Here is a 25,540-nt window from a genome sequence, read left to right on the forward strand (position 1 = left end):
CCTTGCCCAGGAGGGACAGCCCTTCCCACAGGCTGCTGGCCACAGGCTCTGCAGACCTACTCTGCAGTGCAGCAGCTGATGTGGGCACTGCCCCAACCCAAATTAAATAACAGTTCAAATTGTCATAAACAGATTTTTGTTTATTGGATCATTAATGTACACACATGCAGCACTATCCATGTGCAAAGCCAGGTCTTGGAGGGACACGTGCTGTGGGAGCAGCCAGGGGAGCTGTGCTGGTGAGAAAACCAACTATGGCTGTTTGATGCAGCCACTGCACTCAATGATCCTGTGACAGAGCATCCATGCAAGAGGCTGCAATGTCACCCAGGGCCTCCTGCAGTGTGGTGGAGTTCTGGGAGGCTTCAGAGGTCTCTGCTTTGTGCCTTGTGTTTGGACTGCCTTTCTGAAGGCCTGGGAAAGATGGGCCAGTGCTCCTGCTGTTGATTTTAGTAAAGAACATGTAAAGGAACAGCCAGTTTCAGGACACTGAAGAGTGGTTCAGTGCTTTTCAGCGGGGGACAGCACAGAGCTGGTAGGCAGGAGGTACATTGCCTGTCCCACTCAGAGTCGGGGTTATGTTGAGCTCCTGGGGGTTGACAACAGACTTCAAAGTAAAGTTCTGCAAGATGGTGGCTATGAGTAAGAATATCTCCATTCGTGCCAGGCCCTCTCCTGGGCATATTCGTTTTCCTGAAAGTGAAAGCAGCAAATAGAACTCAAATGGGAGTTTCTGAGTAGACCAGAGTTTGTGCTAAGCAGCTGCGTTGCACAGCTTTGTTTACTATGCACAGCCATAGCAGTGAGACAACTGTCAAAGTTACCAAGGACGTTTTCAAGAGAAGAATTTGTTTACAAACGACCCCTGACAGTTTGGATGGATGTGTGAAGGAAGAACAGCAGGGAAAGGCAGGGTGATCACCAGAGGAGGAGGCTGACAGAGAGAGGAAAAGAGCAACCCTGTGCCTTACCTGCTGAGAAGGGCATGAAGAATTCGCTCTTTTTAAAGCTACCATTCTTATTCAAGAAATGTTCAGGATTAAACTCATGAGGGTTTGGAAACTCTTTACTGTCATGGAGGACAGAAGTGAGGACGGGGAAAATTGTGGTGCCCTGGAGTAACAGAAGAAGAGCAGAACATGAAAGGTTGGCAAATGAGGTCACTCAATCTGCCTGCCAAGTTGAGACTGTGCTTCCCTGTATAACCCTAATGTGCCTTTGATTTCCCTTTTGGACCCTTGTTTAGAGGAGGCAGATTTAGGGAGACCCTACTGAATGTTATAGCAGTTGTTGGCTGCTCTTCCTGAATTCTCCCTGTCATCTCCAGAACATTCATTCTGACCTTGCTCTGGTCATCAGGGGACACCCCACCTAATTCTTCACTTTCTTGGTGTTTCACAATAACGACTTTGTGGATGCACCATGTCCCTTCTTTTCTGCAAGTCCAAAATATCAAAAGCACACAAGGTTGTGGAAAAGAAGTTCCTGTAGAATTCCCCTGTCCTCACAAATTTCTCCTGCCACAATCCTCTACTTTCCCACTTCCTGGCCAGCCATTGACAGGGGCTGGAGTATTCAGCAGCGATGACACAAGAGTTCTCTGCTGGTGGCTGAGCAGTTCTCTGGGTCCTGCCTGATGATTTTACACAGAGAGCTGGAAATCACTCCACCAGCAGCCCATGTACTGCTGTTTCCCAGCTGCCCACATTCACCCAGAAGAACAACAAGCACTGCTGCAGTGGGTCAGGCCAAGCCATGGGCTGCTCTTGCCCACCAGCCTGCCTCTGGCAGTGCCCAGCAGAGACTGCCTCAGGAAGTGTGCTAGAGCAGAGGCAACAGGTTTGGCTTGTTCCATTCAATGCAAACAACACCTACAGCATTTTGTGGCTCAGAGTCTTTCTGTGCTCAATAACCAGCAACTGACTTTGCTCCCAAGCATGCGCACAGGCTATCCTGGATGGTGGTGAGCTGCTTCTCAACTTTGCTGTCTTTTGTGTGCAGAATCACTGCTCTAGTTTGTGAACCTACTGTGCTTCTGCAAATATGTAACGTTGCAGAGCAAGGGAACAAAAGTGTTGGTCAGAGCTACTGTTTTAGTGTTGGCCCATGAGCATCAAGAAGAGAGTGCAAGTCAGCTCCAGCTGCCTGAGGATAAAACCTTCAGAAAGGACTGGGTGAAAACAAAATCATGCCACAACATTAACTTGTGGCTTGTAACTGACAGCCTAAGAACTGCTGAACTGGAGGGAGCTCACCTTAGGAATGACATAGTCTCTGAAGCTGGTGTCTTTGGTCACAGTGTGAGGGAGAGCCAGGGGGATAAGAGAGATGAAGCGCTGGATTTCATGGACCACAGCATCTGTGTAGGGCATCTGGGTCCGGTCAGCCACACAGGGTTTTCTTGATCGTCCTACTACCTGGTCAATCTCTTCTTGAATTTTCTCTGTCATGAGAGGCACAAATCATCAAATGGGTAAATAAAATGAAACCCATCCAAATAGGTTGCTGTAGACTATCAACAAATCTCAGATGGCAGGAGCATTAAGTTGATTTTGATGTTGACTGGAACACAGCTAACACTGCTGCCCATGCAAAGAAACTTCTATTGATTTGGCTAAATAAAGATGTGGACACAGTCAGATCCCAGAGAGAGAAAGAGAGAGAGAGAGATAAAGGGAAAATCTGGGAGGAGGACGTGGTGTTAGTCATGTGCCCAGCCCAGAGGAACAGCTAGAGAGGAAGAGGTCACAAACTGGTACCTTGTATCTTTGGATATTTGAGAAGAAGCAGAAGCCCATATCGTACAGTGGTGCTTGTTGTCTCAGTTCCAGCAATGAACAAGTCGAAAGCACTTGTTATCAGGTTCTTCATGTGGAAACTGGAATTGGGACGACCTTTCTCCTAAGGAAAAGGCTTTGTTTTTTTCCTCTGGCTGAGCTGAGAGAAGTGGCCCTTTCTCATGTCTTCCCAGACCTTCCTTTTCTTCTAGAGCTGTGGCCTTTCTCTGCTAAGGGGCCGCAGCCATCTGGGGTGTTGCAATGCAGCCTTGAGCAGTAAACTCAATACCAACCTCCTTTTAAGCTGTGCACTGAATGGCATTCTACTGCTTGTTTGCTGTGTCTAATGCTCTCCAGTGAAAGAACTGCAAGACCAGACTGAAAAGTCCTTGTGTTTTGGTGAAAGCAGAGGAAGCTCTCCCTCTCCAAACAATAGTGGTGGCTGGTGAGCACACAGACCCAGAGCTGTAAGCTCTAACACAGGCAGTATCTGGGGTATTGTTGCTGTTTTCCCATTGCACAGCTGACTGGGAAGGGGTCATCCCCATGTCTGTGTTACTTATGAGAGGGAAGGACTCAGCATAGGTGTGTTTGGGGACAAGCTGGGGCCTTCTGTCTCCTTACCTCCTGCATTTTGCTGAGGAAACAGTCGATGAAATCCTGAGGGGAATTGGGATCTAGGGAGGCTTGGTGCAACTTCACCTCCTCTGCTACAAAGGCTTTTAGAGCATCAAATTCTCCGAATATATTGTTGTGTGGGCCAGGCAGGTAGTCCATGATATTTGAGAACATCTGGTAGAGCTGGAAGGAAAGAAACAGGAAAGTCCCTAGTATGACATTTGCCCCATCCTTTAATATTAACCAAATGCCCAGAAAAGCCCCAACCCTGAGCCAAGGGTTGTGTAACTGAGCCTTGGCAGAAGGACTATGAGGCTGAGCAGTCTGGCAGGACTTGCTTAGAAGTAGTAGTAGTAGTAAGCTTAAGTGGAGAAGAAAGTTGTCCAGGGCTATTGGGAACTATTGCACTTAGCTGGCAAAGCCAGTTCCAGCTTTGGTGAGGGAGTTTCTTACTCTTGAATGAAATGCCTTCAGTGCATCAGAGCATTGATGGGGTCCTACTTAGAAGACTGAAATGGAACTTCATTGGGAAAGAGGCCTCCTGCTCCTCTGGGAGAATGTTGCCACTGTGAAATGCCTACTGAACGTACCTGTCCCCAGCGGGAGTTCATCATCTCAAAGATATTGTTCATGTTGTCCATCAGAGCCAGGAACTTCTTGTCTTTATAATCATATCGTTTCCCAAAGACAATGGAGCATATGACATTGGAGACAGCACAGCTCAGCATGAAGGTTGGGTCAAAAGCTGTTCCTGTGATTTCAGAAACGTTACAGACTATTAAAAAAACCCCATGAAATTGTTGTTTTTCTACTTATGGCTACTATGGGTAATCTGAACTCTGGTTGTTAGTGGAAATATCAGATCAGTCTCTGAGTGACACAGAAGCATCCTCCAAACAGAACAGGACATGATCACAAAATTATTATGCCTTTGTAATGAAAGGTAGCTGGTGCATGGACCAAATCCTTAGGAACTTCATTCCATGCTAAAGAAGTGAGCTCCATTAATACAGCCTATTTTTTTCAAACATAAAATATATTAAAAATGGATTGTACCCTTTGTTTTGTTGATCTCTTCCAGCAAGTAGTCAGATTCCTCCTGTATCCTCTCTTCAATGCTCCTCTTCCCCATTCCAAAGTTTCGCAGAGTGGTGAGAGAAAACCGCCGGACTTGTAACCATAGCTCATTGTTGCTAAAAACAATCCCTACAGAGGAAGAAGGAAGAGGAAAGACCTGTCTTGGGCATGCTGGCTGTGAGATGAACAGTAGCTCATGGTGACAATGAATCCTGTCCCTGGAGAGAACTGACATGGCAGCGTCACAGCATACTGTGGTTTGGAGGTTCTGTAGTCCAACTGTCTGCTTTTGGCCTTCTCCACTACATGCCAAACATCCTTGTGAATAATTCATCACTCATCCATACACAATTTCCCTTGCTGCAGCAGCTGCTGGCTGCCCCTTGTCATTTTCCTGCCCATCTTTGAGAGCAATCTGGCTCCCCTTCTCTGCCACCTCCCACCCTTTGAGTGGCAGTAGCCTTCTCTGGCTTCCCCTCTCCAGGTGGGTTGCACCCAGCCCTTGCAGTTTTCCCTCCTGCAAGGTACACTCCAGCTCTAATCTGCTGATCACATCCTCAACCCTTCTCTTCTCTTTCAGAAGGAGCTCAGTCAGCAAACATACCTAATCCATTGTTAGCCCTGTCTCCAATTGGCATGTGTCCCCTGGCAGCAAACTCGTCTGCGCGATCGACCAAGGCTTCTTTCACCACATCATATCCGTGCAGCACCACCACTGGGTCAGAGCCCAGGTGCACTGTGAACACGGGTCCATACTCTTCACTGAGCTGTAAAAGTGCAAGAGAGAACATGGCCATAGAGCAAATAGTGAGGAAGAGTGGGAAAGTCTCCTTGCTGCTGCCTCCCACAGCAGGCAGTTAGCCTCACACATTGGTAACATCAAGATTTGGGTCTCTCATGATAAATGTGGCTGTGCAGATGGATCCCACTTATCAGGCACTAAACAACATGGCAACAGCAATGAGGGGAGCAGCTGCAATCCCCATGACTTTTCTGCTCCTCTGGAATTGCAAGTCATTGAGCCATAGCCACAGGCTGACCCTACACACAGGTCCTACAGATTTCTCACCCAAAGCAGAAAGACAGAAGAAGTGGCCTTACCTTCTGGAGGGTTTTGGCCAAGTTACTTGGTTTCACCTGCAGCAGGTTGCCTAGAATGGGAAGGGGAGCTGGTCCCGGAGGCATCTTCCCCTTCCCAGACCTTCCTTTCCATGCTGCAAAGGAGAGCAGGCAAGCAATGCAAACCAGGAGGACAACAGTGGCTCCTCCCAGGAGCTCCATTTTCGTCTGTGGCTCAGGAGGGAGTGACTCTGGCTGTCAGAATCTGAGTTTATATCCCAAAGGTCTGTGTTAGTTCAAGAGCAGGTTTTGGGTCACATGGCTGAGTCAGTCAATGTTTACTAGTCAATCATTTGTTAGATTGCCCTGTGTTATGAAACTAAGATTTTATTGGTATTAATTATTCATTGAAGTCACACCTTATCTCAAACAACTGCAGAAGCCAACAGAGATTGGGAAATCTGTAATGTGCTCACAAAACTTGTTTTCTTTTATCTATACTTAATTGTTAAAGAAATCATGGTCGGGACACATTGTCATTCTGAGGCACTCACAGACATTCACTGTCACAAGAGCATCTTCCAAGTATTTCAGTGACATTTGGGTTTTCTGTTCTTCCGTATTGATTGTGCAAGCCCTCAGTGGTGTGAGCCATCCTTCATTGTTCCTGAAATCTTCCTGATGTCATTAGTAAACTTAATACTGCATGTTATTTGCTAAAGGACAAGCCACTGTGTTTTCCTCAGCAATTGCACAGCAGTGGCCCAGTCTCTCTCCCTAGGGGTGTCTGGCCTCACAAGAGAGGAGAGTATAAAATATCTATCCAGCAAAGCTAGAAAGGTCTCCAGACATGACAACAGACAAGAAAGGACTTGCTGGGTGAGACAAAATGAAGATGTAAGAAAAGGGTACGAGACCTTGAGACTCTGGCCTCTTCAAGGGCTCCTAGAGGAGAAAAAAAGAAAAGCACAGAGAAGAGAGAAACCCAGAACTTGAGAGAGTCTCTGGGAAATGGCTTCCCAAGCTGGGACAGAGGTGCATTTGTCCAAGGCTGGGTATAGGCCATTGCAACCTGTCAACTTGTCCTTGCACTTACCAAAGCAGCTCACCCAACCTACAGCTGGAAGCTGGCATGCACAGGTTCTTGTTTTCTTGATGTCTGACTCCACTATGAGGAACTAGTGCCCTGGAAGTTCCCTAGGTGGGAGACAGCAGAGCATGTTGGCTGTGTTGCAAGGGCATAAAAAAGAGCTGGAGGCTTCCTGCCCAAGATTGCCCAGGGCCTGCGTACCAGTGGGGTCCCAAGAGCAGTGGCAAGGGCTGGTAGAAAACCCTCAGGGCTGTGCTCATCTTGTTCAGTCTGACCTTCACCCTCTGTCTCTCCTGAACTGTGACACATTTGCAGGCAAAACTGATCAGAAGGTGTTGCAAGGATAGGGGATGTGGGACTTGGGGGGAATTAGCAAGAGGCCTGGCTGAATTGAGTGCTTTGTTGGGGCATGCTGTGTTTGCTGCACAGCAGTGTGTTAAGGTGAGTTTCCCTTCCACTTAGAGGAGCTAGTGAAGATCTCCATCCCTTGCAAAAGTTTTTGTACCTTCCCTACAGAAGGGAGTTCTAAGTCATCCTTGTTCTCTTGAATGGGTGCAATAATTTTCTAGTTGTTAATTTTAAATCATATTTTACTTCTTCGAGAGCCATACTCAATGCTTTGGTGGAAAAACCAAATTGCCAACAACTTTTGGCTAGTTGCTGGTCTGCTGGGCAGAATTCCTGCATCAGCTCAGATGCTGCCAAGGTAGCTGATGGAAGTTCATATAGGTTCATGGACTTTCATCTAATGAATGTAAAGTTCATGAGAGTTTGCATTTTGACATGAGGTAGCTGCCAGCTAGCAGTGTTCATGACCTTACCACCTTGTCTACAAAGTTCCCTTTTGCCCATGGCACTCATTGATCAGACTAATGGTCCACAGAGAGGTTTTCTTCACCTACTTTCATCCTCTGCATGTCCTTCCTGTCTGTAGTGGTCTTGGCTGCTGTCTAAACTGGTGCTTACAACTGGGTCACTGGAATGAATGAGAATGATCAAATGGGTGAGGAGAAGATTTCTGAGGAAGAGAGACCTGCTTGTTTCATTTCAGCTAGGCTGCTTTCCACTTTCCATTTTCCATAACAACTTCTTTCAAACAAAGCATTTAATTTCCCTGAATTTCAGGCTTATCTGAAGAGCCTCCCATCCCTACAGGATCAAACACAGCTATTTGGTGTCTGTGTAGGAACTAGGAAAGGACAGTTACCAGAAACTGTTCTCAGCACAGGTACTCCTTGGCAAATCTACAGCACTTCTGGGGTTCTTTCATGTAGAATTATTCTTCAAGTCCATGTAAACATTTTTTTTTTATTATCAGAAGTATTGATGGGTTAAAGTATAATAAAAGTACTTCCTTATAGCTCCAAAGTACTTTACTGATTTTTACCCAGTTATCAGCCGGTAATGCAGCCAAAAGAAGCATTTGGCTGTCATTCAGTGATGATGTGATTGGGGCATACACAGTGCTCAGCTTCTAAAGAGATGAAGCCTCCCTCCCTGCCAAAGTCCAAATGCTTTCCCTGGTGTCTCTCCTCTGTTGCTGCCTGGTGCCCTGGCAGGCACTGTGGGGAGCACACTTGGTTCATGAGGGCTGCTCAAGCCTCAGCTACACAGGCAGTCTGCCAAGATCCATTGGCTCTCTCTCCTGTTGTGCACAGCTGCTGACAAGGTCTTACATTTTGTGGAGCAGCCATCCTGGTTGGTGCAAGAAATTAGCAGAGGTAGGCACAGTGACCCTCTTGACCAGCTGGGATCATGGCATCTTGCACAGCTGTGCAGCAAAGATGGGCTGTGGGCTGAGGTGGAAGGGCAAAAGAAATGCCTCCCTCAGACTCAGCTGCTGCCCACCCACCATGCCTGTGATGAGGGCTGGCTGGGGCCAGGGTACTGATGCTGTACAGTGCTGTGCAGACATCCAGGAGCTGGAGGATCTGCTAAATGGCAGAAGTGTAAAGACATTCACAGTTCCATGGCATGAATGCAGAAACATGCATGGAAAGATGGACTATGAGGCATTTGCTGCCTGATGTGTGGCTGGGGAGGACACCCTCCAAGACACCTTGCACTTACAGGCAGGCAATGGTTGCTGGCAAGCAGAGTTTTCTCTGGGATCACAGAAGCTCCCCTTGCCTGTGTTTCAAGCCCAGCGCAGGGGCCCACCTGCCACTTTTTAGGGGTAGGGATCCCAGAGAGCATCCTGCCACTTAGCAGCCAGGTCTGAACCAGTCCTGCAACTATCCCCACACAAACACACTGCAAACAGGGCTGTAAGTCCACAGCCAAGAGTGTTTATGGGGAATCACCACTGTTTAGGTGTGCAAGGCCTTCTGAGCTAGATGATTTCTCACAGATTTTATGTGGAGGGCTCTTTCTGTGCTTTTGTGTCAGCACCCTGTGTCTGGCATTTGAACCCATATAATCTTTAAAAGAATAATAGAGCATTGTCATTGTTTCTTGCACTCACGCCATGTATTGAGCAATTAGAGCAGCAATAGGGCGCATGGGGAGAAGCAACCAGATTTCCTACGTGTCCCAGCTGTGGGAAGAACTCAGGGTAGGAAAGAAGTTTTGAAGACACTCCTGGGGCTCTACAGTATGAATACAGACCCGTCTCTTAACATTAGTTCAACTCTTGCCCTTTGATTTTCTTCAAAGAGCGCCAGCAGACTCCGCTGAGTTCAGGTGAGGGCAATGGAAGGTGTTAAACTGCTGGGCTGGGTCCACCTGGGCACTTCAGGGATTTCTGGTCCCAGCTGGCTTCACAATTTAAAAGGACTAGGCTAAGAGCCTAGCAAGAGAGCAGGATGGGTGTTGTAGGGTGGTCTTGGGCTGCATCAGGAGCTATGCTCTTCTGGGTGTTTCTTGGCCCCCTGGTTTTGGTTCTGGGGGCTCCTATCAGTGTTTTTTCTGATCCTACCCTGCTGACTTGTGGCCAGAAATGCTTACACCTCACCTTACCACCAGGCTGGGAAGGGAATGTTTCATTTGTGCTGACTACATGGGGTGAGGCAATATCAAGAGGCATTTTTAGCCATATCTTTGCTGTGCAGAAATGTCCACGAAAAAAGGTTTGGACATAGGGGCCACCAAATTGCTAAGGACTTGTGCCTTTCTGCAGGGTCAGCAGGTGAATATGTACATGGTGTCTCCCAGCCATATTCTGGCTACATGAGTTCAGCAAGTTCAGTGAATTAACTGGAGACTACGTACAATGATTTCCTTAATTACCATGAGTCCATCTAGAAAGCTTTATCTTGACAGATCCAATGTAGGTCCAGTTTCCTATACATGGCCTCAGGGGGAGTCTCTGCTCCATGGAAATGCGGGTCCCTCCTGAGCAGGCTTCCATGCCAGATCCAGGCCATGTGTCTGACCCTCACCTAACTCTCACTTCCCTTGATTTGTATGCAGAATCACCAGTACTCCTTCAACCAGTGTCCTTCATGTCTTTATCCCCCTGCTCTTGTGCTTTATCTGCAAAGACTTGCTGTTTTTTCCAGCCCTGGATGCTCCAAGCAGCAGTGTCTGTCTGGCCGTTCCCAGCCAGGCTGGCTGCCGTGTGCCCTGCCCATCAGCCAGGGACACTGTGAAGCACGAGGCTGCTGCTATGACCCCAGAGACAGGGTGAAACCTTGCTACTTTGGTAACACAGGTAAGCCTGAGCACCTGTTCTCCCTCCCTCCTGAGCCGCTTCAAAACAGGATTTCTCATTTTACTGGCAGGGCAAGCCAGCACTTGATGTGTACCACTCCTGCAGGTGGCTCAGGGCTATGTTTTTGGCTGCCAAGAATATCACGTCCCAGTCAAGTGTCCAGCATTTTCCACTCTATTGCAACACACCTGGTTTTATGCCCAGCATCGGTGTTGTTGTTGGAACTGGCTGCACTTGTCTTGCCATACTTAGCACTTGTTTTGTGGGTTAAAGGCAGGACATCTTGCAGGACTTGCTGGTCTTGTCTTGGTTGTGATGTTAGAGCATCCTTCCCATCTCTCTTATCTCCAAGCTCAAGACTGATTCTTTTTCTCCAGTGACAGCTCATTGCACACCAGATGGCCAGTTTTCCATTGCTGTTTCTCGAGCTGTCACCCTGCCACCTGTTGCCCTGGACTCAGTGCAACTGGCCAGTGGACACAGTACTGGCTGTGTCCCTGTCCTAACAAACAAGGCCAGTTTCCACTCTCTGCCTGTGGCACTACTTTTCAGGTAAGAGCTGCAGCTGTTGCTAGGCTGGAAGAGCTGGAACAGCCTGCCATGGCTTTGGCTGCTCAATGGACATCCTACAGACTTCCACAGGCCAAATGCTGTTCTCCAGCCTCATACTGATCCAGCCTGACTTTACCACAGTGATGGTGCCTATCTGTCATTCCAGATGAATGCAGACCAGGCCATATATGAGAATGAGTTGGTGGCAAGCAGGGATGTGAACACTGGGAGCCTTGGCTCTGCCACTAGGGATAGCATTTTCAGGTATTACCCTGGGGCTGATATTGCTGGGTGTCCCTGTGTTCAATGTCACTAGAGAAATTCCTGCTCGTCACAACCTCTGATTTCACACGAGGGCCCTGGAGTAGGTTAAAGACCAGTGTATCTCTAATTAGTAGGAATGAAGCTGGAATTGATCAGTGACAATCTGCAGATTCTCAAATCTAAACACTAAAGAGAATTTCAAGTATTTGTTAAAAGGAAGTGACAGAAGGGGATATAAGTAATTAAAGCAGATGATAGGTTGCTATATTGGAGAAAGGGGATAGCAGAGTGGCTTTTCTTATTTGCCTGATTTGGAGCTTTCCTTTCCCACCAGGTTACATGTCTGATGTACTTATTCCATCAGTGGGAGCTCCATTCCCTTGAGTGTTCAGGTCTTCACATTGCCACCACTCCCTGCTGTGTCCCAGCCAGGTCCTCTGTCTTTGGAGCTGCATGTTGCCTCAGGTAGGAGAGGTTTGCAGGACCTGCTCAAGGCTCTCAGAGCAGGGCTCTGGTCTCTGATGTGTAACAGTGGAGTATTGATGGGTTAACCCAGCATTGCTTCCCTGCCATGGTGGGAACTTACTGATATGGCTCTAAAGGATGCCTATTCCTGCTTCTTGCTGCTCTTAAATGGCTCTTGGGTTTCTTCTGTCTCAGATGGAAGCTATACTTCCTACTATATTGACAGTGACTATCCTGTTGTGAAGACTCTGAGAGATCCTGTTTATGCAGAGGTCAAGATCCTTCAGAGGACAGACCCAGACCTGATTTTAGTTCTGCACCACTGCTGGGCCACACCAAGCACCAACCCCCAGCAACAGCAGCAGTGGCTAATTTTGGTGGATGGGTAAGTGACTTGTAAAAACTTTGGGTCGATGGAATAACTTGCTCTTTTTCACTGCTTACCTTTCCTCCTCAGGTGCCCCTAATGCAGGCGACAACTATCAGACACAGCTGATGCCTCCAAGTTTCACCTCAGGACTACTATTGCCCTCTCATTACCAGCGTTTCACTGTCTACACATTCACCTTTGTGGACTCCACTTCCCATGAGAAACTGGGCTGGTAAGATCCTGTCCTGCCTGCCTAGTTTCTTACTGAAGTAAAATGTGTGAACAATAAGAACCACTTCATGACTATGAGTCTCTTGGCCTCCGTGGGGGAATAGGGCAAAGACTAGGAAGATCCCCTGCTGAAATAGAAGGGGAGAAGTTAATGCCAAAAACCTCATTCCCTGAAGTGAATGTGATAGAGTTAAGAGACATCACTTTTGGAGTGTGACAGAAAATGTGACTACTAGAAGGATAGTAGTGTACCTAAGCAAGTGCTAGTTTGTCTGGTGAATTAGCTTAGGGTGTGTGCTCTAGCTACACTAATCAATATTCTCTAAACTGCATTTCTTGCTCAAAATGACTTGGAAATAAACTTTGAGTACATTTTGAAGCATCTGGGCTCTGAATCTCATTGAGCCCCTCCAGTTAAGTCACATGAAATTCACCCTGCCATGTACTGTTTGCTCAGCTCTCCTGGGATCGACTAATACCCAAAATTGGTCTCAGCTGTACTTAACAAGGTTCCCAGTGAAGTGGTGCCCGGGCAGCAGTATTGCAGGTGTCAGGGAGAAGTGCTGTAATGCCGGATTGGCCCGAGCTTGAAAGTGTATGGTGTAAAGGTTTCAAAGCTGCCTTGGAGCGGACAGCAGAGGGCTCCAAGGCTACAGGCCGGGTGTTAAACAAGCCGAACAGACCTTTCTGCTTTCCCCCTTAAGGACCCGGCCCATGGTATGGAGCTACCTCTCCTCTTAGCAGCCCATATGGTGCTGTGGCTTTGAATTTGTCCCTAAAACAGTGTTGAAAGCAGATGTTCTTGCTGACTGCTGAATGGCACTTGCAGAACACCAAGACCTTCTCTTCATTCTGCTGTCTCTCAACCCCAAGTGAGTAGGCATGGGACAGGCTAGAACCTGGGAGGCAGCAGAGCTGACTCAAAGTGGCCAAAGGACTATTCCATGCTGCATGATTTTATGCTCAGCAGTGTAAACTTTGGGGGATTTCATCTTCCAGTATAGCTGATGCCCCAACTGCCTGGGCACTGACCTGCCTGTAGGAGCAGGGTAGGTGACTTGCTTTTACATCACTTGTGCTTTAGGTCTTTTCTTCCCTCTACTCCTCTCCTTCACTTCTTTAACTGTCTTTTCTCTCCAGCTACAGGTTTTCTTGCTTTTGCTCTTCCTATTCTTTTTCTGCCCTGCTGGGGCAGAGTAGGGGGAGTAAGCAGCTGTGTGGGCGCTTAGCTGCTGGCTGGGGTCAGTGCAGCACACTAGGATATCACCAGGCCCCAGACAGTGCCTGAGGGATTTCAGGCTGTGTTCCATTTCTCTCTAGGTGTACCTGCACTGCAGTGCTTCCATGTGCCACCAGTCTGTAAAGGAGTCCCGCATCCCCTCTTGTCCTTCCAGAGTCAGTAAGTGTCCTGGCCTTCTGCTCCCTAGCCAAGGGGCAGCAAGGGCCTAGTCTCCCAGCTGGGGAGGAGGAGTCATGTAGCCCATGGAGTAATTCCCTTAAGGCATGGACAGCTTGAGAAAAGCATTTCCTGCTCCTTTCCACTGACTAAGGGCTCTTCTTATGCCAAAAAGACAGAGGTCTTCATGGGCTCTTAGCTCTATGTGGGCTCACATGGAAACTGTGCCTTCAGCACTTTCCGTGTGTTGGGAAGCTGACTTGAACAAAATTTGCTGACCTTCAGGTCTCTACCTCTTCTTACCTACAACCTTCATGTTGCTCTGTAGGGGGTAAAAGGAGTGCTGAGCCTCCTTTTCAGGAAGGTCCTTCCCATGTCTCCAGCAAAGGCCCTGTGATTTTCCTCCAGCATGAGCTAAGACAGGACGCAGCCAAGGATGGCCTTGGTAAGTGTGGCAGCAGAGCAGGAGAAGGGGCCTGGTCTAAGGCTTTTCTGCAGAAAGGCTGAGCCCCTCAGGCATCCCTGTGCCTCCCTGGGAGCATTCATTGGGGTGTCTCTCCCCACAGGAGCGGCTGTGCATGCTGCTCTGGGATTTGCTGCTGTGGCAACTGGGACATCTCTGTGTGTGGTGCTTGTGGTTTCTGTGCTGTGGCAAAGGAAGGTGTCAGCCATGCATGAAATCAATGGATTACAATAAAGTGACTGTCAAACCAGTTTGGTGGGACCTCTTCCCCTGGAGACCCTAGCTGTAAGAATTTATTTGCAAGGCAAAAACTACTCCAGTGGCTGTGCAAGCTTTCCAAATGCTCTGAATTCATCTCACTCTGGAATTCTTCTGCGTTTGCTGTTACTTGTCTGCCATAGACAAACTGGAGACCTTGTCAAGGCCTGGGCTGCAGACTGAGGCAGGATTGCTGCTGGGTGATGTTGGCATTTCTGTTAATGAATATAGTGGCTTTTAAAAGTAGTGACCTAGGCTCCATTCCAACACTGAGCAGAAGTACACCAAAGCTCACCCAATGCAGATCCTGCAGCTGCTTCTCTGGAGATGCAGAACAGTTATTTTGACTCTGCTGAGGAGCTGGGACTTGCCAACTTGTCCCTAAGTCACTAGGTAAGGTAGGGCTGTGCTCATGTGGCAGGACTGGAAAGCAAGAATGCCAAAGCACTACACAAATGGGTCTTGCTAATGATGCTGTGCATGAATTTGCCTTTCTTGCCCTAGAAACAGAAAAGGGTAGGTGGCATTTTTCTGGTGAATGAGAACATGGAAACTTCATATCAACTGGAAAAAAAATAAAAGGGCCTAGGTGGTCTGAAATTCAGGGAGAAAAAAAATCTACTTAGAGCTATTCTTAAGCTTTGATGTGACAACAGGCAGTTAGGAGTCTTCAATGGTCTTGGATCAAGGCTAATTTGACATCGCTGTTAGCATACTAGTGCTTTTCTTAATTTTTAACTTGATTCTTTTAGATGAGAAAAAAACCTTGCCTTTTTGAGCATCAGGGGTGGTTCAGTGTGGTGTTGTCAGTCTCAGCAGCTGGGCAGCATCCCTCTTGGCTTTCTGAAGTCCTGGCTGAAAACAGTACAGCAGAGCTCTCCAGGCAGTAGAGGGGAAACGGGGCTCCACCTCCTCCTTCCTGCCCAGCCTGGGGCAGCTCTGGTGCTTGCACTTACACTGATATCTGCTTATAGCTGATGGGGTAGTCCTTGAGGGGAAGGAAAAATACTTTTCCCTTTTTTCCTCTAAGGCTTAATTAGAAATTCTTCCTGTTAAAGGCAGGAGAGAAGCCTTAATTGTATTGCTTTGGGGCCTTTAAAAGGGAGGATTAGCACTTATACGTGGAAGAAAAGAACTGATCAGTAACTTGCTTGAGGCAGTAGATGTTGTTCTTTTTAATTAGGTTCTGTTGATCGTGTGTGATTGGAGCGTGTTAATGAGTGGTGGGATTCCTTTCCTATTCCAAGAAACTTCAGGAGTAATTTTATGTTTTTATTTTTCTAGTAGGAATGCTTTTCCCTGCTACTGTCAGGATAACCAGTGATCTTTGTCTTGTGTGCTTTCAAAATCTAACCAGATGAAAAGACTGTTCCGAGTTGTACGGTGGGAAGGAGAAGGAGATCGCCGCAGGAAAAAACCGTCATCTGAAGACAGGTCAAACAGCCTCTTACTTTGGAGCAGGCTTCTGGCAACTAAATGACCTCGGTACAGGTGGAGCTCTGTCTGGAAAAGCTGAGTGTCAGCTCATAATGTGCCTCATGACAAGTCTTTAGTAGCAGTCTGTAATGTTATTTAACTGGGCAGTTAGAGGAGTAATATAAACCACACCTTCTCAGTGCACCAGGCAGGGTGCTCTGGCACTGGTCTTAACTGTGTGCGTGTAAGCCAAGACCTAAACACCTCCTGTTTGCTACTGGAACTTTCCTTTGCCCCAGTAAGGGAAACAGAAATAATTGCTAAGAGAGCTCAGATGACTGTGGGGATGCTGAAGGGGCTGTGAGAGTCAAACCTCTGCTGCTGTCTGTTGGGTTACTGAACCATCCCAAAGTGGCAGGGAGCTCTGGGTGTGTGTCCTGTGGGAATTGCAGAGAGTCCCCTGCAGGCACTGTGCCTTTTGGTGCAGAGCTGTGTGTAGGAGGCTGGTATGATTCTTAGTGTAGGGTATGTGCAGTGCTAAGTGGAGGTGGGTGAGCAAAGGAATAAACTTAATTTCCTTATCCACTCTGGGGAGTCTTCTGTGTTTAAGGCTTGCTACTTGGTCCTCAGCTGGCAAGAAGGCTCTGAGCAGCAGTGAGATGGGAGTTGCTCTTCTGAAGCACTGGTATAGGGTGAAAGACAACCCAGAGATTTCCTCCTCTGTTGCACTGGCCCTGTGTTCACTGCCTGTTCTCCAATGCCACTGGGGTGTTAGTGGCTCTCATGGCTGCTGTTATTTACTTCTGCAAAAGTGTATTATTTCCCTTCTACCTCCACAGATGCACTTCTGTCTAACTTGTTTTCTAGGCCTCTTTTTAGTTGAGTTTCACTGACTTTTCACCATTACTTTCTTTTGAATATCTGTGTGTAAATTCTCGTGCCACACCTTCTTTAGCTTCACTATGTATCACCTGGTTATATAGTTCAGTTAAAGCTGTTGGGGTGTGCTGTACACAGTGCCTTAGACACCTGCCAGGGGAAAGGAAGCTGCTCTGTCCAGGAGGCTGCTGCTGGCTGGGAATCAAGGCTGAGGAAAAGCAGCCAGGAGGCCAGCTAGGATCTGTCATTTGAGGCTGTTGTGCAGTGCTGCTACCAAATCCAGATTTTCAGTGCTGAGCAGCAGCACACTTTGTCCCAGTGCCTTCACTGATTCTTCTTGGAAGTGCTGTGTGTGCTGCCTGTGCTGCCTGTCTGTGGAAGCAAAGTCCAGCAACATCACCTAATACAAGGCTGCTCAAAATTAACGTATGTGTTTTGTGATACCTGAACTTTCAAAAGCCTCTCCTCACCCTCTAGATCTTTGAGAACAGCACCTGCTTCCAAAGAGCAAACTTGCTTCTTTGCCAAAGCTAAAGACAGCCTTTAAAAGCTTGGAGGTAACAATTCCTTTCTTGACTAGCTATGCTCACCTGATACCCTAAAGGTGTGGCAGTTGCTATACTACAAGCCAGGTGTTCATTAATAAAATATCTGAAAACAATTACCATAATAGTGATACTTTTATTAAACTTCTTATGCTTGGATTACAATGGATCCTGGGGTGGAGAGCTATACAGTATGTTACACATTATAAATACATTTATTTCTGAAAAATACAAGAACATATTTAACATAATGCTATAATAAAGAAGAGTGCTAGTTTATCTTAGTTAAAAAAAAAACACCCAACAAACTTATACCATGAATAGAGAGGGTTGTAGAAAATACCAGCTCACGATGCTATGTCTTAAAAGACTTTAAATTCAGTTTGCACTGATTCACATTCTGTACAGTCACTGTAAAAAAGCTGGAGAGCTAATGGAGGTTGTAAGTTAATGAAGGATTTTTGTCCCCTGTATTTATGGAGATATATACAGAATATTCACAGAATAATCAAGTCATAAATCCTTCTAGCTTTGGATGAAGCTAGCAAGATATACAGTGAATAACCAAGTCCTGCAGCAGCAGCTACAGCTGAAACATTAAACACAGCACCTACTTTAGGGTGCCAACCTTGAGTCAGCACAGCCTTTTTTTTCTTTTTAATGGGTATTTGGGTTTGGGCTGTGGGGTTTGGTCATTGTGTTTGTGGGGTTTTATTGAGATGCTAAGTAACAACAGTGGCAATCCTTCTGGCTACTTGAACCCTGCCCTCACTCATCCCTGCAAACTATACTGGCCCTGGAATGGCATGGCTGAGATGCTCTGAATCCCAGAAAAGATCCTGTTCTGGTTTGGAGGACTTCAATGGTTCCAGCTGATGTGGATGAGCAAGGGAGAAGCATCTGTTATGGAAAGACTAAGCCTGCTGAAGCTGATCATTCCTGCCAACTTGTCAAATCTTGGTTCTCAGGCAAGTTTGGGTTGGGGAGGGATTTTTAATCAGCAATTGCTTGTTTTGTAATTATATTATAATTTATGGGGTAGAACAATCCTTTATCAAGAGGCAATGTTAGTTTACTTAAATCTTTACCCCATGTGTATTAATTACTTTGCTAGTACTAATAAGAGCTAAGTGTGCAGAGACCTCTGCAACCATGGGACATTCAGAAGCGTGCACTGCCTGTTCCTTGAGTCAGGAAGCAGTGGACATGTAGGCAGCCACCACACACAGTCATGGTGTTTCAGTTGTTAGTGTATCCCAAAAGAGCACCAGTTTATAAAGGATGTATTTGAATTTCTTTCCCTTGTAGCCTTGCTCTCCTCAACTTTTGCCAGTAGAGAGAGAGAGAGAGCAGGCAGAGCCAGCTGACTGACTCCACCTACAGCCTCAGGCCCCCACCTGCACAAACAGAGCACTTCAATGGGACTTAAACGTAGGAATTCAAGCCTGGTGTCCTGTCCCCAATCAAAAAAAGAGAAAGAGATTGATTACACAATGGCTGGGGCAGAGGCTGCCCTGGATGCTCATCCAGTCTCTTGAAAGGCTAATTCCTGCAGTGCTGCTTACTCTGGTCTTTACAATGAGTGTGTACTATGCCAGCTTCTGTGCCAGGCAGCACCAGAGTCCAGGGACCCCTGCAGAAGGAGCAGGCCCACAGGACAGGAAGCTAGTAGTGGATTCAGGAATGACCTCAGCTTTACATTCATTGTTTTCCTGTTGGATTCCAGTGAAATGGCACAGCTGGCTATAGGCTGCTCTGAAGGGAGGAACTGTGCTGGGGACAGAGACTGCAACTCAAGTTCCCAGAGGGAGGAGGCTGTCCTTTCAACAGCCACTTCTGCTCTGGGCAATGAGTCTCTGGCACTCCTCCAGATGATGGTATGTCCCATAAAGCTAATGTTTATTTCAGCTGGAGAAGTCCCAGAAAGTAATGATAGTTTTAAAGCTTTGGTGTTTCAGGTAATTCTGTTCCCAACCCAGAGAAGAGGAAGAATTTCCAAATCTTAAAAGTCCCTGTTGCTTGTGTTGCCAAGATGCTAACAGCAATTTTCATCTGTGGCTTGACTTTTTAAAGTACACTTCAGATTTAGGAGCGAAGCCATATGTAGTTGAGCATGTATCTGCCCACAGACCCTTCTCAACATCCCCCTTCCCTCTTTCCCTTCCAACACTCAATTCAGAGTTGCTCTGTTGACAATTGTAGGATGTAGATTGCACAGAGTAACCCCGGGATTCTTGATTTTGTGTCCTTTGGTGTTCTCGCCTTGACTTTCTGAAACAGAAACGTGCAGTGAATGTCAGATTAGAGAGAGTTTCTCTGTATTTAGCCTGTGGGCTGAGTTGGTAAGGTAGAAGATGAAGCTGAGGCTGGTTTTCTTTTAGTCTTTATTAGGGACAGATCGTCTCTTTCCCAAGACATCTTGTTGGCTTATTATTTGGAAGTCATTTGACTGACTGCAGATAAATGAATATAGTGCCTTTTATGTTTTGTAAAAAGGCTGTGTGATGTAGCCTGTATGACTATAGTTGCCTTTAAATTGTGGGTTAAAAAATATACAAACCAAAAGCTGGGGGACTATTAAAATGAAGATATATGAACTAGTTCTCAGTAGACATCAATCTGCATCATTTGAACTTCAAAAATTGGACCTATGTCTGTCCTTGCAAGCTGGAGTGTGTCTGGATGAAGGGACAGGACTGCCTCCTTTTTGTGCCGAGAAGAGGGGAAAAGCCCCAACCCACAAAGAAACACATGCTGCTTTACTTACTTCACCTTGCTCCATTTGACTCAGGTCATCAGAAAGGCCATAAGTTTTCATTCTTTGTATTTTGTCCCAGAAGAATCATGGAGTTCCTCTCAGTTTTCCTCCGGTCTGAAGATATAATATCTGGCCTTAACAAATGGAAAAATACAAGTCAAGTTGACAGTGGCCAGAATGCATGGCTGTGTTCTTAACATTAATATGCTGTGCATATGTATCTAAGCTGTACCCAATGCAGCTTCCCCCTCTCCAGTGTGAAATTCCATAACAGATGCTGTCTAAATATTTGTGGCAGCATCCAAAAAAAGAGCCACAAGATGCAGCACTTGGCAAGGAGCCACATTGTAATGGATGGACACAAACATTATTTTGTTCAGAGCAACCAGTATTTTCTGCCTAGCTGGAAGACAGGGGATAGACTTGTGGCTGAACATCATACAGAAGTTAAAATTTCTGGCCTAAAATAGTAAGGAAATGAAGTGTTTTGAAGAGCAATACTAAGCTAGCTACTGTGGACTGTCTCCAGCTTAATTTTTTGTATGTTATTTATTACATATGATTGAAATGAGTAGAATACATCCTGTTTGGTTGAAATGACTTAGTTAGCTCAGGCCTCCAGGACTTATGACAGACAAACCTTTTGAAACACTTTCTAGACACATCTTTAAAATAGGTTCTGTTTAAGAAAAAAAAAACAAAACTGTCATTTGTTTTTTGGGTTTTTTAAAGCAATATTTGAAAGTTATTTACAGAAAATAAATAGCTAATAGATATTTACTTCAAATCTTCAATTTGAAAAATTTTCAACTCAAAGTCCTGACTAACGTGGTACAGACTCATTATTTTGTGAACTACTGTATTGGGGTTTTTCCTAAATGCTGTAAATGTTTATGTTTTGTTCTGCTCCTAGCTCTTTTACAATAGACCAGTCAATCTTCTGCTTTGATGTTCTTTAATTCTTTGGTATACCTTAGTAATAATCTTCCATGTGAAGAGCGTCATTCAGATCTGAGTCTGAGGTTCTTGTGCCCTTTTCAACCTTTACCACACAATATTGAAGATGGGGTTTTGTAATGTTAGAACTGCACTGTCCTTGCTAGCTTACTTCACACTAACCACAAAGTAGGCATCATACAGCAGTAAGCTTTTGGTGGCTTCAAACTGAAACTATCATCTTTACCATGAAAAATACTGTATTTGAGGTTAGCTCATGCCCATGCATCTGCATTAAAGCTCCCATAGATACCCAGGTGGGTATATCTGCACTGGAATGTCAGGAGCGGATTGCCTACATTAGATCCTGCCCTGGAAAGTGGAGGACCATGTGCTGCTTAAGTTCACAACACCATAATGAAGTCAGTCATCAGTCTGTTCTGGTCCTTTGAACAGAATATATCTTGCTTTGCAGGAGCAAATGTATTAGCAAGAAAAAGAAAATGAAATGAAAACCTGAGCCTGTTTAAAACAATGTATGGCAAACCACTGAGTCTTGTGCCAGTATGTTTACCTTGGCAGGCCTCCCCCTCTCTCCCATTTAAAGAACCAAGTTCTCTCTGCTATGAGAATTATTTTGTGGATGTTAAAAAAAAGAAAAAAAGAGAGACAGAAAAGAAAAACAAAACAACCACCCTGCAGCAGATCATTCATCATACACAGAGTAGGAGCATGAAAGGGGATTTGTTTTGACCTAGTTACAACAACAAAAACAAAGAGACTTTCTCTAATTGCCCAAATGACTCAAGTGGGACTGGGTGTCAAAAGCAACAAATCTCTGGCTCCTTCAGAGCTGTATGTTAATACAGGGCACCAGGCTCCAGCCTGTTCCAGTGCAAGACCTGGAGCCCAAAAAAGCCCAGGTAAGCAAAAGCCAGCCAACTCCTTATGTCTGCATGTACAAACAGGACCAGGAGCCAGGACAAATCTGTTTCATAATTTGTAACCGTGGCTTTAAATGCTGAGAGTATCAGGGCTTCAAGGTTTGCTTTGTCAAGATTTGCAGATGAGTGAGACTTTATTGCTTTACCATTCTGGTACTGCTGCAGGAAGGGTCCCTCTTACTGTTCAGCAGCATTTGCTGGTCTGTCATTGATCCACTAAGCCTAACTTTTTACTTCATAGGAGCCTGAGGGCAACTGCATATCCAAACTGCCACATGAACAAGGTGCCCAGCTTTTCCACACACCAGTGAAAAGGACAGGGTTTGTACACTGCTATTGCTAGGTTTGGGGTAAAAAGAGCAAGACCAAATACAGATGGGGTGGGGAATAAGAGCTAGAATGAAGGAGAAAAGGGAATGGAGGGAGATAAGGGGCACGAGTAGAGGCAAGGGTTTTATGTAGATATACGGGAGGAGAACATAGAAGAAAAGGCCATTCATCAGCTACTGAAAACAACCTGCAAAAAGCAGTGTATAAGAGCTCTGAAAATGCCTGGATACAGCCAGGCAAAAAACCTGTTCATTTGGCATCTCATTGTACAGCATTTCCATGATAGCAGTAGTTGTCCATTCTAGGAGACTAATTTCTAGGGAGCTAGAATTTCTGTCAGGAGCTGTTGGGCTGACCCTTCATTGGAAATACATTAATTTAGGCAGCTGAGGACCTAGCCTTCAATTCTTATGCAGGGACTGCTGGCGCTGTCCTCTGTGCTGTGGAGATGGGGCAAGCAGAAAGTTACAGAGACAGAACTTTTCTGAAACTGAAATGAAAGTGCTGGTTCTATTCAGGCTTAGCAGGAAGGTTCACAGGAGTTGGTATTTTTTCCCCAGCTGGTTCACCATCTATTTTAGATGGAACTGTTTGATCTCTCTCTGCTTTGTGTTTCTTTCAGTTTCCCAAACAATAGGAGGAAGCTCTCCTGTTACATGTGCTTGGGCCCCAACCAACCTTTTCCCAGCTGGAAAAATCACTCCATGTATTACAGAGGATTTTTTTCCAGCTGTAATTATAAGATTCCCAGTTCCCTTATGCATTTTGTAAGGTTTGTACAGGCTGTCTTGAGGGGAACAATAGGACATTCCTGAGTGCTTAAACAACTGCTGTTTCCCCACCATCACCCCCTCTAAATCTGGAGTAGGACTTAAGCACATTTGAGCTGTTCCGCTGGAGGTTACTGAGACCTCAGCTGAAAAAACATACAGGGAGGTGCACAGCTCCATGTAATGCTCCTGCTTTGGTGACTAAGATACCCAGGCTCTTCCTGTTACCTGATTACATGCACAAACACTCCAAATTCACCAGACTAGCTGGGAGGACTTGGCAAGTGCACAGGGAATATCTGTGCAAGCAGAACTGTCAGATGGATGTGCACAACACAGTATAGTTCAGAGGCCAGGCTACAACCAACCTGCTAGACAAAGTTGCCCAAGGGAGGAGCATGGATCCCTTAATCGAAATAAGACCTCATACTTGACCCAAATATTCATCTGCAGCAACAAACGGTCCCACCCATAAGCACACACTCAGCAAACTTCATCTCTTCTTCCTCTGACAAAACCATCCAGCTGATCCTGACTGTCCCATCCCAACACACATCAGGTACAATATGGTCTGTCCCACTGGAGGAAAGGTGGGAAAGTGGACAAAAGAGAACATTAGTGCTGACTGCAATGCTTAGGAGGGAGAAGAAAGACAAATAACTAGGCTATAGACAGCTCTGGCTAATTGTCATCATCCCCTTGCCCTGCTGGGGAGAAGCGCCTTATTTTAGTGACCCTAATGTTTCCATGATTTTTACATGGATAACATCCAGTTGGGATCCTGGAGCATCTGGGCACTAAGGAAGCAAACACTACTGCTAGCCAGGACCAGCATATGCAATGGAAATAAGGTAAGGAGTGGTCTTCTCCAGACAGCAACAACCAGAGCTAAAGCTTCTACCACCTCCTCCCAACACTAAGTGAAAATCTCCCACAGCATCCTCTCACCTATACAACTGTGGGCAGGATCTCTTCAGAGCAGCAGAAGACAGCCCCAGCTTGTTCTGGTTTGTCAACCTTGTCTTCCTCATAAGATCTCTCATTCTCCTCCAAGCATGGCTCTCACCCTGGGAGCAAAAAGAAACCACAACTTAAAAGACCAGAGGCAAGTTGCTGGCAGACTTCAAACACATGATTCACTGGGGTATTCTAGGGTGGTGGGAAAAAGGAAATTTCTTTATTTCAGACAGATAGGGGTCAGGGCCCACAAAAGAATTTTTAACACTGCAATGATGCCCAGTGGCCAGCCTGTATCTGTATACGACAAGGAGACAGGATTGATGAACTCTGAGTAATACCATCTTTTTCATATTTTGCTTGGTAACATTTCTCTGCCTAGGACTCTGCCGTTCTTTCTGATTTAGGATTTCAGAGAGTGAGGTGCCCTCACTGATGAATGCTGAGTAGCTGCTTAAGAGCACGTTTTACCCTATTGTTATGCTATGCTAAAGGAGAAGATTGGTTTGGTTTCCTACCTACTCGCATGCAGGGGGCCTTTACAACAAAACCCAAAAAAGCAGTTTGACTCTCTTATCCTTTCTATTAGGCCAGGTGCATTGGTATCAGCCTTTTTTAAGGTGGTAGCTTTTGTGGAACAAGAATTAGGAGATCAAGCCTTTGTTTCCCTGTCACTCAGCAAGCCACAGCTATTGGCCTTACATTTGAAATGCTAATAGAGATTATCAGGAGGTCAGGGAGTCTCAGGTGGCCATCTCTAATGTTTGGTCTCTCCAGCCTGGGCTTATCTGGACCCGTGAACTAAATGGAGCTCTGAATCCAAAAATTTAATTTCTTTTTTCCAATATTGTTTTAAATTTCCTAAAGTGATGACTGGAAAACCTGGGGAACAGAACAAAAATTAGCATGTCTCAGAACTAGCATAACGGAGAGAAATTATTCCCATTTCAGTGAATTTCCCAAATCACTGTCATGCTCCTGACATTGTTTTGCCCTGTCCCGAGGTTCCTCCTTACTGTGTACTGGTGCTGCTGCGCCACCAGCAGAGCCATCACTACAGGAGTTGTGGCCACCTTGAGAGCACAACCTGGCAGCTGCCCAGCCACACTTACCAGCCCCAGCAATGCCTATTGCAATAGTTCTTCTTGGGAATCTGCAAAGTTTTCAGTTCAAAACTTCAGATGAGGCCATGGCTCAGCTGAGAAATGCAACACCTGATTCAGTGCTATTGAGTTAATTGCCTGTAAGCAAGACTGTTTACTCAAGGAAATAGCAAACCTCTGTGTTTACTGCTAGGATTAATGTGTGCTGTGGAAGGGTTTTGAGGCCTCAGCAGTTAGTCCCTCGTTGTGCTGGTGATGTCTTGGACAAGCAAGCACTGCTGATACTGCAGAAAGCCTGAGCAGCTGATGTTCCTGTCATCCATGAGAGTAAACTTTGGGGGTGAGTAAACCTCTTTTGTTCATACAATGGTGTGCACTACACGGGCATACTCACTGATAATGTAGACACAAGTTAAATATATTCTGCAAAGGCAGTACATACCGAGATGTTCTTGCTGACGTCCAGAGCCTAAAAACAAAAGGGAAATACGCTGATAAATAACAGGACAGCAAGACCAACTCACAGCATTTGCAACAGACTGTTCTCAGCTCTGCAATGGAATGTACTCATAGCCTTGGTCGAGTCCTTCATTCCTTTTTAGACTCAGTCCCCCATGTGTGATAATCCCT

At 46.0% G+C, this 25,540-nt stretch overlaps 2 protein-coding genes and 1 pseudogene across 6 annotated transcripts in view; 1 reads left to right on the forward strand and 2 right to left on the reverse strand.

Moving 5' to 3' along the window:
• Nucleotides 1-299: 299 nt before the first annotated feature.
• Nucleotides 300-5,298, reverse strand: LOC129122901 (cytochrome P450 2C8-like). Its single transcript, XM_054636978.2, has 8 exons — nucleotides 5,077-5,298; nucleotides 4,452-4,601; nucleotides 3,986-4,146; nucleotides 3,402-3,578; nucleotides 2,760-2,901; nucleotides 2,256-2,443; nucleotides 972-1,113; nucleotides 300-693 (listed from the first exon to the last, which is right to left on the reverse strand). The coding sequence occupies exons 1-8, from the start codon at nucleotides 5,267-5,269 to the stop codon at nucleotides 512-514; spliced, it is 1,335 nt and encodes a 444-aa protein (XP_054492953.2). The 5' UTR covers nucleotides 5,270-5,298; the 3' UTR covers nucleotides 300-511.
• Nucleotides 5,299-9,121: 3,823 nt separating this feature from the next.
• On the forward strand, nucleotides 9,122-14,266 carry LOC129123188 (zona pellucida sperm-binding protein 4-like; annotated as a pseudogene).
• A 2,962-nt stretch (nucleotides 14,267-17,228) lies between these two features.
• The window catches only part of LOC129123187 (uncharacterized), a 31,135-nt gene continuing 22,823 nt past the window's right edge, over nucleotides 17,229-25,540 (reverse strand). For 4 of the 5 annotated variants that reach the window (XM_054637444.2, XM_077183153.1, XM_077183152.1 and 1 more), the window contains exons 6-9: nucleotides 25,353-25,379; nucleotides 23,799-23,917; nucleotides 19,880-20,004; nucleotides 17,229-19,383 (exon numbers count right to left, since the gene is read on the reverse strand). In XM_054637444.2, coding sequence (XP_054493419.2) covers nucleotides 19,908-20,004; nucleotides 23,799-23,917; nucleotides 25,353-25,379 — 243 coding nt within the window. In that variant the 3' untranslated portion in view covers nucleotides 17,229-19,383; nucleotides 19,880-19,907. The remainder of the gene's footprint in view (nucleotides 19,384-19,879; nucleotides 20,005-23,798; nucleotides 23,918-25,352; nucleotides 25,380-25,540) is intronic. The other variant, XM_077183150.1, reaches the window with a different exon arrangement.

Source organism: Agelaius phoeniceus, chromosome 9 (genome assembly GCF_051311805.1).
Source record: "Agelaius phoeniceus isolate bAgePho1 chromosome 9, bAgePho1.hap1, whole genome shotgun sequence".
Taxonomy (NCBI): Eukaryota; Metazoa; Chordata; class Aves; order Passeriformes; family Icteridae; genus Agelaius; species Agelaius phoeniceus.

Bases quoted from the DNA above. Each gene is read 5' to 3' on its own strand.
- LOC129122901 (XM_054636978.2), bottom strand. From the start codon at position 5,269: ATGGCCATGTTCTCTCTTGCACTTTTACAGCTCAGTGAAGAGTATGGA. The intron at 2,444-2,759 runs GTACCAGTTTGT...CTCTCATGACAG, and splicing joins CAAATATCCAAAGATACAAG to AGAAAATTCAAGAAGAGATT. The intron at 694-971 runs GTAAGGCACAGG...TTTCACTTTCAG, and splicing joins CTTCATGCCCTTCTCAGCAG to GAAAACGAATATGCCCAGGA.